Source organism: Thermoascus crustaceus, assembly GCF_041956765.1.
Source record: "Thermoascus crustaceus strain CBS 181.67 unplaced genomic scaffold VTN00scaffold_3, whole genome shotgun sequence".
NCBI classification, from domain to species: domain Eukaryota; kingdom Fungi; phylum Ascomycota; class Eurotiomycetes; order Eurotiales; family Thermoascaceae; genus Thermoascus; species Thermoascus crustaceus.
This window is the reverse complement of record NW_027192529.1, coordinates 1,113,748-1,127,932: the sequence shown is the minus strand read 5'-3', so window position 1 is coordinate 1,127,932 and position 14,185 is coordinate 1,113,748. Positions and strand designations below refer to the sequence as shown.

Below are 14,185 nucleotides of genomic sequence, written 5' to 3'. Positions count from 1 at the left end.
CGTCGTACTGCACTGAGGGGCTTGTCGGACTCGAGTCTCGGATGTCCGTCAATCTACCCCACTTCAACGATTTCCATTGCCCCTCATCCTTACTAATGTTACTTACTACTAAAAGTAAGAGGCTTTTTTTTCCCTTGGCTTTTCTTTTTCTTGCGCGTTCCAGTGCACTAGCCGAGTCTTGATCCGGTTCGGCTTTTCTACCGTTCCCTAATCTCCGGTTCTCTACTATTCTATACTTTCTTCAAAGTCCTTGCTACTAAGGTAGGCTGTTTATTATTATTCCCCGTACGACCTACCTACCCAATCGATGGACTTGCACCCTTCTTCGGGTAGTACAAGTAACAAGTAATAAGGACCTCAGGAGAAACATGCATCTGTAACCACAACCACAACCTTGGAGGAACTTGAAGTTAGGACAAGCAGTCGCTTCTCACATGCTCGGCGTGTCTGCTTACGTGCTACCTATGTCCACTATCCATGGTCCACTCCCACTGGATTGATGCTTAGCTACGGAGTACCAGCACGCCGGAATCTCGGCAAGAGGTTCCGAGCGATTCCATGAAACTCAGTGCAGACAGACAAGTAGGTAGACAACTCCGTACGGAATCACTTGAGTTCAACTTATCGACTATCTTCCATTGCAAACATTCAGTTGAGGCATAGTTTAATTCGTCCCTCTTGAAAACCTTTTAAACCCTGTGTACGGTACTATCTCGAATATATCCCGCGCAGCGAACCATTACTATATCCCACAGGGCGAGACAGAATGTGAATAATCAGTAGCTCCACTCGTATCAGGAGAACCGTTGATGACGCAACTTCACTTCAGCAAGTAGAGACTTTACATGGAGATGAGGGGCATTCGTACAGTAGTACACGCACGTGGAGGACATCAGTCGAATCATGCAAGCTCCCCACGCAATGGTTCCATCCGCGGGGATGCGGGATACTGGGAGTCAAACTGTGAGCTTCCGGATAGGGCCGGACCGTCAGGAATAAGCTTATGTTGTGCCCAGGACCTATGTTTCAGTCCTTCAGGGAAGCGTGGGGGAATGTACTGGAAAGTGGATCGGGCCGCAAGGATAGCTGAGAAGCTGGAGATAGCAAAGTCAGGAACAAACAAATTAGGAATAGATCCTGGGATCATAGACAAGTCTAGACTTTGATCTCAAGACTCGAGCTTTGCTTATCAGCCTTATCTTCATGTCCATGCTTTCTTGGATTCTGGTCAAAGGTTGTTTGCGCTTTACAGCTGCATAGGAGACAAGAATGGCAGAGCGGGTTGGTATCCTGATATTTTCACTAACGAACGTGTTATCTCCAAAAATGGGGATTATTCAAGTAATTCTTGACAGTTTTCTCACTAAATTCCGCCCCGGCCGGCCACCTCATCAAATAAACCGTCCACGATCCGTAAAGTCATGACCATGAACGGAGAACGCATTAGATTAGAAGAAATAGGGCCATAATATCCATGGGAATAAAGCCGTATCATATCACCGGTCACCAAAACTTCCGGTAATCGATCTCAGAAACAAAAGTTCAGGGGGGTATAAAGCCGTATAAAAACCGACGCCAAAAACTACACAAAATATGCAATCCGACTCTGCGGAAATATGTCAAGAGAGATGGCCAGCCTGTCAGCTGTCAGATTAGCCAACTGGAGGGCGAATCTTGTATCGCAGGTTTCTGGTCTACGCAGGAAACCTGAAGGGTGGTAGCTGGGGAGGTTGCTCTTTCTTCACCGCCCAGGCCTTGATGGCAATCGTCGTGATTTCCCAGGCCATAACAAAGGCAGTGAAACCCATTCCGACAGTGAAAGTAAACATTGCATCCAGATCATAGTAGTTCAATGTCTGGATGACGTTCTCGGTCTGTAAACATGAGTCAGCAATTGTTCAACGGTCGTCGTAGTTTCACAGGCACCACTTACGCTCATCATGAAGATGAGACCACCAGCGACGAGGCAGAAGGAAGCAAGGATTTCAGTTGGCGGACGAGAGGGCAAATACGATGTGGGCGGCTTGATAAAGAATAGAACATAAGTCGCGAATCGAGCCAGTGAAAACCCCACCAGGAGGTCTCCCCATTGCTTGTGCACCATAGTTGAAGTCATGTCGGACTGATGGTGTGATCCCATCATCATTCCAAGAAGAAGGATGACCAACGCAGGCATCGGGTTCAACGAGACATTCTGGGTGTTGGGCATCTGCCAGGCAGGGTCCGGCTGCCCATAGGTCTCAAGTTGGTTGGACGGGCGCAAAACAGTCTTGTTCAGCCAATCCCGGATTCGTTTGGATTCGAAAAACATGCCGCACTAAATTTCTCTGTCAGCGATGTCCCGATGGAGAATCCCAAGAGCTGGGTACGGAGAACTCACCAATCCACCACCGAAGAACAAAAAGGCGATGGAGACATGCTCCAGATCCGTTGCAGACCACTCGCCTCCCCAGCCTCCAAGATGCTCAAGGAAGACATTGCTCGCACCATAGAGGAAAATAACAAGGGATTCAGTGAACTCGCCCGTAGGGATCCGCGCCTTCCAGTTTCCTACAACCTCGCGTGGAGGCTTGACGTTCCAAGCCCATCCAAAGTCTGCCCAACAACCCATCCATCGTCCTAGCGTCAAAAGTCCATACCAGACGAAGATGCCACCCTTGATAAAGTGAGCAAGTCCATTAAAGATATAGTGACCTTTCTGTTGAAAGAAGCTGTTAGTGACGTTGACATCACGCTGTTGGAGAGGAGTATCCTTACGAAGATACCGCCGTAGACAACACCACCAGTCACGAGAGCAATAAAGCCAAAAGGCAGGATGATCCTGTCTATAATGATGTACACGATGTCAAGAATCTTGAGCGCACGACTAGAGACCAGGCCAGGGATACGATTCGCCAAGAACTGATCGAGAACGGGAATATGGAAGCAGCCACGAGAGAGAGCGGGCTTTTCCTCCACGTCATCTTCAGGCTTCTCATAGTGGTCGGGAGACGATGGGCGGCTCTGCAGAGAGGACGAATTCCTTTCCGTGCCCTGGCCACTATCTCCTGACCAGCGGTACTCATGAACGGCGCCAGAAGGATACGAGTGCTGGTGCTCCGCCGCGGCCTCCGTGGATACAGGGAGAAAAGCAGCTCTTTCATAAGCAGCTCCATACTTATCCCGTCCTTGCCCAGAGTACCAAAGAATGAGACCCATGACGACCTGCGCGACCATCACCCATGTCACGATCCAACCAATTTTATGGTGAACGTTGTTTTCGTACAAATCCGGGGTTTGAGCATTGTAGATGATTCCCAAAAAGACACCAAGGGCATTGACAGCCAGGAAGAGAAACTGAGTTGGCAGCGCAAATCGGGATCGCGCAACGCTGAACATCACGCCTGTATCAATCAATCAATGTCAGTCAGGTTCTGCTCTGAACAGCAAATGAAATCAGAATAACCTACCGACTGGGAGAATGAAGCACCAAGAGAGCACCATCAGAATAATGTGAGCGAGGATCATGCCCGAATGTTCCCCGTACGCAAAGTAGCTTAGGTCGGCCGGATCGCCTGTGTCTTTGGGTGCATCTGCTGGCGCATCGCCATGGCCGTGTCCATGATCCATGTTCATATCCATACCATCGTGGTCATCGTGCGGGAGAGCATTTGCTAGCGACACGAGCAGCAGAGCTGCCGCGAGCGCGGCAAGAGAAGCTGTCCGCCGCATAGGGCAATAGATCTATGGAGACGTGGGCCAGTGCCACTATTTGCTTTGTAGGGGCAGAACAGGATGAAGCTGGAGTGGATATGTGACAATGAAGTAGTGAGGGGCAAGAGACTGTCTGCTGCAGCTCCTGCAGACACAGAGGAATATTGGTTGCTGTAATCTCGAGGGGATCACGGTCGAAGCCGGGAAGCTTCGAAGTCAGCGTGGACTATAAGAGAAACGAAGTATAAGAGGGAGAGTTCCGCGCTGTAGACGCGATCTCGACGAGAACACAGCTGCAGGTTCGTAAGGAGGGAAAGAAGAAGTAGGAACAGCTTCTTCAGAACAGAAAAGCGCAGAGAGGAGTGGAACCTCCAGGATTGGGCAGAGTTTAGATCATCTCTCGGACGGGGCGGGGATAAGATGAAGCGCCGAAGGGCGTGGAAACAAAGCGTCTCCAAAGCTCCAGCCTCCAGCTCCGTGGGCCGAGGGCGGGTTCGACAGGCCGGCGCCAAGGGACCTTGCAACCTGCGTGGACATCAAGGGGTCCACCTGCGGCCGCCATCCATAGTTGCTCTTATGGTCATAACGTGTTTTGTTACCGGGTCGAGCCGTGATGCGGTCTGAAGATGACGGCTGAGGCGTCCGTATGAGGTAAGCAGGAAGACTCCGATACAGACCCAGGCATGTCGTCCGGAGGTCTTGGTCTTCTTACTCCAGAGATATGCTCCCTGCTGGATATCTGATGATGAAGGACGGAGCATGGAGACGAGTGCGGGATAGACCGGCCTGCGTATACTCTGGCTGCAGGTAGAGCTCCTAGGGTTAGGGCCAACGCCTTCCTGGGTAGTAGCTGCTTTCGGAGGGCGCCTGCTGCGGGCTTGGCGACGCCGGTGGTTGCTTCTCGATATCCCGAGCCCGGCTGTCCCGGAAGCTCGATTTACATAATCTGCACGATGGCGGCCTCTGTCGTGTGCGAGCTCTGACATCCTTGCCATCTGAAGGAGACGGACGGCAGTTCCTGGACCTCATCCTCTATCAACTACTCTCTTCTCGGCCTCTGGTAGTGCAGCGCGAGACTCTCTCGCGGACGCACGGCGAGCCGTGCTTTTACCTCTTCAAGCCTGACGTCGACAGCTGCGCACGGCACGGGCTGACCAGAGTAGGGCGACAAGAAAAACGGGCCCAGCCCTAAAGCTGAACGGCCGAACCAGGGTCTCGGGTGGTTAGTAGGCGAGGGTGCCCATGCACAAAATAATGCACGGAGCACTCAGCACGGCATCACGGGCTTCAAAGCCTTCCATCCATTGCAGTCGATCCAACGACTCCACCCCCAGCCTGCGCTGCACCAACATCCGATTCTGGACGGCATTATTCATATGATTATTTGTTGCTGAGGTTTACTTTCATACTCATCCAGTATCTCGCTTCTCCATACTTTTGCTACCTCTCCAGTTTCCTGTTACTAACTTGCTGCTGGCTGCACCCCGCAGACTTCGGCCACGAGCTGCAACCCCGGAGCTGGCTCGCGAGATAGGCTTCCATTCCCGTGTCGAACCTTCCCAGGCTTGCTTCTCAGATCTGGACGGTCTCTAATTTTCTTACATACTGGGTTACTCTCCTGTGCCGTTGTTATCTCAGCTCTCCAGTTTCTGTCAGACGTCTCGAAAAGCGCGCAGGGCTGTTCTTGGCCCTTGGCAAGCTGGATATCGACATTTCCAAAGGCCCACCTTCATCGTATGAGATTTCTTGGCTGTTCAACCTCCGCCCTCAGCGTGCAGCGCAACCGCTCGATCATGGAAGATCATCAGGGCTACTGCTTTGCACGGGCTTCCTCGCGTATCCGAACGCTCCTTCAATAATAATAATAATAATATACTGTCCGTCCGCACTCCGCAGCTGGCACGCCCGGGAAGGACCCAGTCACCTAGCTACTGCTCTAAGAAGCCTAGGGGCAGAGAATCACAGACCACCGACGGCGCTCGGCGATTGCTGCCGCAACACCCCGCTACCGACCTCGATGTGGCAACGCTTCAGCCTTCGCTCCGCGAGATTACTCGCAGGAGCCAAAGCCTTCCAAGGTCATATGATGGATCGTTAGGGCAATCGATCGTAGCGTGTCAGCTTCCTTCGTCCTACGATACTCTTCTCCGTAGGTGCACGGTACCGACACTCCAACGCCTAGACCTGTATCCGAATTTATTCCAGAGATTATGACACGAAGTCAATGCTCTATCGTGGAGATCGCAGTGTTGGCTGTATAACTCCTTCTGGCAGAACGCCCAGATACCATGCATCCATGGGCCGATTGGTTATTATTATCATTATTAGTAAGGACAGTACAGTCTGAAAGACCACTTTAGCTCCAGGATACCCTGTGTTTACTCCAGTAGCAGCGTGCTGCGTGCCAGGAGTATAAACCAAAACCAACTCCGCAGTGCAGCTCCTGGACGGTCAAGGCCAACAGCCAGGATTCTTTTTGGAATGGCCGTCTGACGGGCGGTCCCGGACTTCCTGGCCAGGCTCCTACGGCCCTTTGGGTTTTTGATCGGTGGAGCGGCTTCGGGTTCTCATCAGCTGTCAATCCGATTTCTGATCCCGCGGTGTGATGACCAATGCCGTTGCACGACGGAGCTTAAATATCGGTCAACGCGCACGCACCCGGATCATATACACACATCCCACTCGGAGACGAATCCACCTCCAAGAACCAATGGAGAGCTCCCAGTGCCTCATTCAAGCAACTTTTTCCGGACCAGGTCCCATGAGTCATGACGGAGAGATGTGATAGCTTCTGCTCAGTGTTAGTGAGAAAGCGGCAAGAAAACCGGTCTTTGCCAAAAGCCAACAGGGTTTTGACTCCCGCGCTTACCATTATCGTCACTCTGCTTAATAAGAAACAATAAGGGCAGCACTACCGAACGCCTCTTCGTGGGTCAGTCCCGGAGTATTGCAACCGTTATTATTCCCTCTAATCCTCTCGCGTATTCAATCTGTATTCAATCTGTATTCAATCTGTATTCAATCTGTATTCAATCTGTATTCAATCTGTATTCAATCTGTATTCAATCTGTATTCAATCTCCATGGGATGATTATTATTATTCCTGTCCGGGGGTATACGCGGGAGTACGACGTATATACACGGTCTAGAGCGCCTTCGAAGATGCTTGCAGTACACGCAGAGGTAGGTAAGCCTCGTCATCGACATCTACCTTTGCACGTGGTGCTTCTAGGCTCTATGAGACCGCGGGATCCCAACCAGTTACGATATTATATCCGCTTCAGGGAGTAGCTCGCAGGCTCGTCCGTTGGCTGTCCCGCCGTCCTTTGTTTATGTGCCGCCGGAGATGAACCGGAACATCATCTCATCCAGACTCACAAGCAAATCTACCCTGAGAGCCAAGAGATCTATTGGCATGATGCTACTTGCTTGCTTGTCTGAGCTTGTTTATCTTCCTCTAGAGAAGAAGCAAAGTTAAAGATCAGATTATCGATGGAACTGGACATCCGGTGGAACTCTTTTACCGTTGAAGACTTCAAGGCGGCGCCCCATGGACCCACATTCCATCGGGAAACGCCACTTCGATCCAACGCACGATACGCGGGTATGATGTATTCGACTTTTTTTGGCCCTCGGGAAATTCCCAGGGAAATCTCATAACCCAGACCCCGACCCTATGCAGTACTGTGTAGTAAATACCGTTACGGTTGTGAGGCGGATGGTCTATATGAGACCAGCAGCAGAGTCCTACCCGGTGTTTGATCCAGCAGCCCAGCTTCTCCATGGTGAGTCCATGCTATGCTGCAAGGACTGCGAACGTCACCGAGCCGCCGGCAGCCAGCCACGACAACTCTACTTTGGGACCTATGCAGCGACACCTGCGACATGACGCTGATATACTTTTACCTTACTAACTTGCTGATCCGGTCGCCAGCTTTCTTGAGACACGGAGGTATTTCCCTTCTAATTTTTTAATCCTTGTTTTTTCTTTTTCTGCCCGCCTTTCAACCTCTCCTGGCACCTGCAGGTTGCATCTGGCCCCTCAAAAGTCGATCAATAATGTCAAACTTAATGTAGGCCAAAACCCGTCGGGTCTTCGGCACCTCGCGCTTCCGCCTTCCGCCCTACAAAGAAGGGAGACTTTTGGAAGGTCCCGTTTCCCGCCCGACCACCATCCAATGAAACAGTCTGGAACCCCTGACAAGAATTTAATTGCCTTACCTATTGAGAAGGAGAAAGAACTACGGGAGAAAAAAAAATCTAAAAAAATCTAAACCAGAAAGTTTTTTTTTTTTTGGGTTTGCTCAGACTCACCAGGGTATCTCGCCTCGGAAAGTTAACCAATTTCGTCCACACTCAAACCTTTCCCGTCAACAACCCCGCCCGACGATCGTCACCGCTAGATGCAGCTGCTGCAATCTGCAAAGCCCTGCAAGTCTGCGCGGCTGCCGTTCTTTCTGTGAGTCTGCGACGGACCGACCGGTGATCGTCACCACATCACCCGCCCCGTGTTTACACAGTACTCCGTGCAGTAGTAGTTAGGTTTTTTTTTCTTTCTTTTTCTTGTCCTTGAAAAAGCGGCAGGATTGCAGACCAATGTACATGTACATGTACAGACTGTACTCTCAAAGTAGCAGGTCTCCCGACAGCGGCAGAAATCTGTACTGCAGACCTCCTAGCGTAGAAGTACGGTACAGTACAACAGCTTAGGCTGAGAAAGCAGTACCCTACTACATTCTCTAAATAATAATATTGCTTGAATTATTGGGCGAAAAAAATCTATCGCTGCTTACTTGGTACTGTTCATGCACAGTAATATGATCCTGTTAAGATCTAATCTGCGCAGACTTGCAGAGACTCACCATTTTGAAGAGTATTTTGTGTTTATCCTTAACTACTCTGTACAGTAAGTAGCGACGAAACGAAGCCCGACCGAACAATCGCCAAGCCAAGTCAAACGGACAAGACGGGCACGACAACATCCCTGTCAGTCTAGGTACCTAGTCCGGTGCTCTTAGTGTCAGTCCATCCCACCCCGGATCGGATCCTGTCAGCTGTTTGTCTGTTCTGCAGCGGAATCCTGTCAGCCCTCTTCCCTAAGACGGATATCTAGTCTATCCGATCCGATTACATGCAGCGGCGGAGAAATTACTGTCTGCAGACTTGATTTTCTTTGGTTAGGTAGGTAGTTACAGGTAGTGTTACATACATACACATGGAAGGGGTTCCCGTTATCGTTATCATTCAGGTTCAGCTCTGACATTACATTTATTCCGTGAAACTTGATGGTGGAGGACATGGATAGACTAGGCTAGGCCCATGGTGTGTACTGACTCCCGAGGAATCGTGGAGAGAGAAGCATGTTTCATTGTTTATTAAATGGCCTCCAGCTTATCTGATACAGTTAGGTAGATACCTTGTACATGTACAGTAGGTAGGTAGATATATGGAGGCACGATTGATACTCTGCACCTTACTTCCTTCGTACATAACTAGATTTACCTGATATCCATCTTGGCTGACTTACTACGGCGATACACATCATTGATAGCGGTGTCATGTCTTGATAACTGCCCAATCTTCTCCGTACCTCCATTTCTAAATTGGGATATCAAAGATCCAATCCTGTGGCACACCACTTTTGCTACCACTTACATAGGTACCTACTTCCTTGTTGAAAATTGCAAGAGACAAGAATAAAGTTTACAGATTCTATCAATAAAAATTAACTAACGTTAGAACTAGATGACTAAACATGAATCCTATCCTTGTCATAGATGTACTACTGTACAGATATACATGTACATACAGCAGGCAAACCCCGTACGTATACACACATACACACACAACACACGCAACCACCATCACCACGTAAGCTCCCTCCTCCACAGCGGAAACTATTCCCAATCCCCGAATTAAATTAAAAATCAACTGCATACGTACCTACATAAGAGGCGCAGCTTGCCAACCAACCAACCACCAAACATATCCAGTCCCGGGGATTCGGGGAATGGGAATGGGTTACGGCAAAGCTCCAAGTTCTCCACCTAGATGTAGTGGACGCATATGTACGATCCAGGAACAAATGTTGTACAGTACGCATCTAACATATGGATCTATCCATCAGCGGAAAGCCCATTCCCCGAAATGAATTCCCGGCCCGGTCCAAGCCGGACTAAGCTATGTATATATATATATATATAAAGAAGACCAAAAAAGGGTTCCCGGGGCTTCCGGGATGAGATAAGGCGTCAGCCACGCACACATACGTACGTTATTACGTACTCTAACTGGGTGTTGGGGTTGGGATCCCCCGGGCCCTTGGGTTTGATTATTGTTGGGATTTGTGCTTATTTTTGCTCTTGATGTTTGAGGTAGTGAATGGGTGAAATGAAGTTCTAATTATACATGTCGTTACGTGATGAATGAACATATTGACCGTCTCATAAAGGAGCAAAGGGACAAAAGAGAAGGCCTCTAAAGAACGTTGAATCATCCCCCACATAACAAATCATACATGGAATCTCGGGCCTGGGCTTAACACAGGACAAATTATTGGACAAAATTTCAAGTTATTCTTTTGTAGGGGCGGAAGATGTCGAATGCCTTGAGAAAATGGAGCTGAAAAATTGATAACTATGCAGCAACGATGACTTCGAATGAGGGTTACAAACTCGAGAAGCTAGCTCTACATGGCCCCGGATGAATGTAGTGTACAAAGCTCTAACTCGACAGATGAAACAAAGAAAGCTTTCCCAACATATTCAGGTTCTGCCAAGGACACGGAAACCAAGCGACGTCTAAACGAAAACTCCAAAGCCAAGAAGCAAAAGAAACAGGGTGACAAAGTCTCAACTCGACAATCGTGCATAAGTGTTAGAGAATACCACCAAGCCCCTACCAAGACAAGGTTCAGTTTCTGGATCGTGAAAAAGAGATATTCGTATACATGAGCCAAGAAAAAAAAACAAACAGCGACAGCCAAAACAAGAATCGAACTCATTGAGCACCCGTAGATAGTGAGCGGAGAGTATAGAATAGGAGATAGGCGTCTGTGTTGAGTACTTCCGCCTCCGACACCGCAGTGACCTGGTCGTCGTTGAATAGTATCCACTGGAATCGGTTAGAATGGTTCATGAAAATAGATAAAGAAAGAGATGGTAGGACGTAATTACCTGATCACCCTGTCGACAGTAAACGTAGTAGTGCCCTGCTTCCAACCTGCCCTTGTGTACAACGGCGGAGGCTAAATCGTACATGTATCTTGACTTGACGGCCGTTTTGGAGTGTGGCTTTGTTGTGTATGGAAGCATGTTGATGGACATGGGGAAATCAACCTTTCCCTCCACTTTCTCAGAGACGGAGAAGGTGTGCTCGAAGCGCTGGCGATACTGTTAATCGCGGGAGCAAAACAATAAAACCGCTACAGGAAAGACAAACCTTCAACTGTATACACAAGATTGCCGGAAGTTTCTTGATTCTCAGCTGCTTGGTCGCCTTCTGCGGCGTCCCTCCACATCCACTGCAGTTGTATACGTCTGCCATAAGCCTTTCAGGGGAGGTGAAACTCTCGAGGCAGCCGTTCAACGTAGGTGTGGACGAGGACCCATGTCCACCAAGTGCCCGCTTCTTTGCCTGTACCTGAACGTCGAGACTTAGATCTACCATAGGATCCTCCGTACGCGTAACGTTGCCGCATCTGTCGCAGGTGACGCTGCTTCGCAGCTTTCCGTAGAAGGCTTTGTGAAAGAAGCAGGGGCATTTCTCATTGGGGCCCTCAGTATGCCCATTGGTACTAGCATGCAGCTTATCCACGAGGAATTGATAGTATTCATGGGCATCTTGTTGTTGGTATCCAGCTAAGATCTGAGGAAGAAAATCCAGGATTAGCTACTAGACACCCAAACTCCTTCCCGCCTTATTGCCACTTACCGGGCTAGCCCGCCATGATGCCAAGAGAAGATTCAGAGCTGCGAAGCCCTCTGCCTTTTCACCGCTGTTGAAGTCGGCGAACGCCTCCGCCACCGCGCACCCTATGCAATTGGGAACATTACACTCGTGAATCTGGTGGCCATTCCCGAGGAAGTATGTGTTGAGTAAGGGATCGTGCAGCAAAGTCTGCAAGATCACATTTAGATAGCACGTCTGTCCGAGGTTGAACAGACCTCTTACTCCTTCCTTCGCACAGGGTCGCTTGTTGGAATTGGCCTTGACGTAAACTTCGTCAGACGAGCTCTCGCTGAAAGACCTCTTCTTGGAAGCTGTTCAGTGTTAGAATCTGGAAATAATCTCAAACACGGTAGATTGCCATCCGAACCTTTGGGTGAGAGTCCTGTCCCAGACAAGCGGAGGCGTTCTAGGCCATAGTCGTAGACGAAGTCGTGGCATGATTGGCAAAAAAGAGAGCCTGTTCTGGACTCCATGTCTGTAATTCCGTCAGCAAACGGATATGACGCCGAATCAGGCTACGCCGTACAGAACTTGTGTTCAGTGTTCTGAGTGTGGGCCATTCTGTCCCCATTGGTAAAGACTTCAGAGCAATCTAAACATGCATAGGTAGGTCTGAGAGAAATAGGAGCTCGACTCCAGCTGGTAGGGTTTCCAAATGCTGTTTTTTGCGAAGAGAGAGCAGAGTGTGTTTTGACGAAAGAGTCTTGGAACTGGCCAGCAGTGCTGTCATCCTTTGTAAGAAGAGCGGCAAGATGCTCTGCGTCACTGTCAGTATTCTCAAACGGTGTCTTAAAGACAAAAAAAAGAAAAAAAATTCCGGGCAGCCACATACCGCAACCAAATTCGGCTTCCGAGACAACAGAAGCTTTAGTGACAGTCGCCATGGTGGTTCGTGACGCAAGGTAAAGATAAAGCAGCTCTGCAGGAGTCCCTGGATTAACAGGGAAGGAGTATCGACAGTGGAGATATAGGTCTTTACGCGACAGATGGTCAATTAAAAGTTAAACCAGACAGGGTGAGACGTGAAAACTATCACGTGCAGGAGGCCCTGAACAAGGGAAAGATTGTAGATAGGAAGGATAGAGGTGGAGGGCGGACTCCAGGAGTGTTCGAAGTAGCAGAAGGAAAATCAGGCCGGAATGGATGTGCTTGTAACAAACTAAAAGCAACAGAAACAAAGACGTGGGAGGGTATAAGAAGCGAGAAGAGCCAACAAGAAACTTGGTAAACCAGATATGCAGAGTTGACGTAAAGAGCCGTGTCCAAGAACAGATCAGGGTAACAGCTTTGGTTCGTTCGTAGGAAGAGAACAGGGGGTTGCAGGGAGACAGAAGAGAGATAGGTACAGGTTTGACCAGACTCAGGGACAGTCAGACAAGCGGAGAGCACACAAGATGGTGAATGCAATGCAACTGAAACAGACAAATAGAAGTAGAAAACAGGAGAGCAGATCTAAAAGACGCAGTCCAAGATATCCAGTCTCAGAACATGTCAGGGGCAGAAAGCAGCAAAAGCGAAAATAAAAAAAGTAAATCCTATTACCCCAAATGAATGTATTCAGGATCTTTGAAGGGCTGCAAATGATGCCAATGAACCCGGCAAGCGTCCAGACGCTCTGGTAATGGTTCGGGGTCGCCAAGCGACGCTACCTTTCAGGAGTCCGCTAAGGGAAGTGGCAAAAACCGAAGATCGAAGAAGAATTCGTAACAGGGACGACTGGGTATTGTAACTCGCCCGCAATGATGCTGATAATGCTCTACTGTTTTGACGTGATCGTCCTTGGTGTCATCGATTGTTCTCTGATACTGACGTTCTCCACGGGGCAGACTGTCCAGCGCTAGCGGCTTCGGTAGTGTAGAGACAAAGGGATGAATGGCCAACACCTAGGTAGCCATGGGAAATTGAAATAGCATATGTCAAGACAAGCAGGTAAACATAAGCTAGCGATTGGCCTTGACAATGACAAGATCAACGTCCGCGCCGGCGTTTGTTGCTCCAGTAATGTAGTGATGGAGACGGAAGAAGAGTAGTGTGTTCGGGCTCAAGGGCCTGGCGCTTTCGGCTCGGCGGTCCAGGAGCCTATCGGAGCAGGCCCGCAGCGGCGATCCTACGCAGTAAACATCCGCAGGGCTGAACGTTGCTTGCACGTCGACTCATGCTGTACATACGAGTACATCTACAGAGTACACGGGTCGTGTCACGGTGCCTTGTAGGGCAGTTACACTGTATTAAGCTTGAACCTGCCGGACGGATACACGACCATCTAATCTACAACACCGAACGTTGGAGACACCTATGATGATCTATAGTTGAGGAAGACTATGATTGATAATTTCTCCTGAATTGTCTGCGTTCGTGATCTCATAATGTGATATCATATCAATTCAGGCCGGCTCACTTTGGCCCTGGCCATAGTAGCACGAAATACCACGTCTGCGTGCAGGGGCAGTGAATCGGACTCCGCATCAATGTCGGCTCTGGACCATTGTCCTCCGCCGAGATCTCCAAAACAAGAGGCCTCGGCAATACCATGACTCTGACG

At 49.4% G+C, this 14,185-nt stretch overlaps 5 protein-coding genes across 5 annotated transcripts; 1 reads left to right on the top strand and 4 right to left on the bottom strand.

Annotated features, from left to right (window-relative positions):
• Window positions 1-1,694: 1,694 nt before the first annotated feature.
• Window positions 1,695-3,711, bottom strand: VTN00DRAFT_5583 (uncharacterized protein; the record flags this gene model as incomplete). The annotated part of the gene is made up of 5 exons (XM_069432129.1): window positions 1,695-1,874; window positions 1,934-2,317; window positions 2,381-2,698; window positions 2,758-3,383; window positions 3,450-3,711. The coding sequence occupies 5 exons, from the start codon at window positions 3,709-3,711 to the stop codon at window positions 1,695-1,697; spliced, it is 1,770 nt and encodes a 589-aa protein (XP_069288020.1).
• A 375-nt stretch (window positions 3,712-4,086) lies between these two features.
• On the bottom strand, window positions 4,087-4,454 carry VTN00DRAFT_5582 (uncharacterized protein; the record flags this gene model as incomplete). The annotated part of the gene is made up of 2 exons (XM_069432128.1): window positions 4,087-4,242; window positions 4,293-4,454. 2 exons carry the CDS (start codon window positions 4,452-4,454, stop codon window positions 4,087-4,089), a joined length of 318 nt encoding a protein of 105 aa, XP_069288019.1.
• Window positions 4,455-7,491: 3,037 nt separating this feature from the next.
• On the top strand, window positions 7,492-7,967 carry VTN00DRAFT_5581 (uncharacterized protein; the record flags this gene model as incomplete). The annotated part of the gene is made up of 2 exons (XM_069432127.1): window positions 7,492-7,645; window positions 7,771-7,967. The coding sequence occupies 2 exons, from the start codon at window positions 7,492-7,494 to the stop codon at window positions 7,965-7,967; spliced, it is 351 nt and encodes a 116-aa protein (XP_069288018.1).
• A 2,725-nt stretch (window positions 7,968-10,692) lies between these two features.
• Window positions 10,693-12,527, bottom strand: VTN00DRAFT_5580 (uncharacterized protein; the record flags this gene model as incomplete). Its single annotated transcript, XM_069432126.1, has 7 exons — window positions 10,693-10,806; window positions 10,869-11,075; window positions 11,134-11,559; window positions 11,626-11,954; window positions 12,011-12,118; window positions 12,170-12,400; window positions 12,476-12,527. 7 exons carry the CDS (start codon window positions 12,525-12,527, stop codon window positions 10,693-10,695), a joined length of 1,467 nt encoding a protein of 488 aa, XP_069288017.1.
• Window positions 12,528-13,583: 1,056 nt separating this feature from the next.
• Window positions 13,584-14,175, bottom strand: VTN00DRAFT_5579 (uncharacterized protein; the record flags this gene model as incomplete). Its single annotated transcript, XM_069432124.1, has 3 exons — window positions 13,584-13,750; window positions 13,812-13,849; window positions 14,042-14,175. The coding sequence occupies 3 exons, from the start codon at window positions 14,173-14,175 to the stop codon at window positions 13,584-13,586; spliced, it is 339 nt and encodes a 112-aa protein (XP_069288016.1).
• Between the last annotated feature and the right edge of the window lie 10 nt (window positions 14,176-14,185).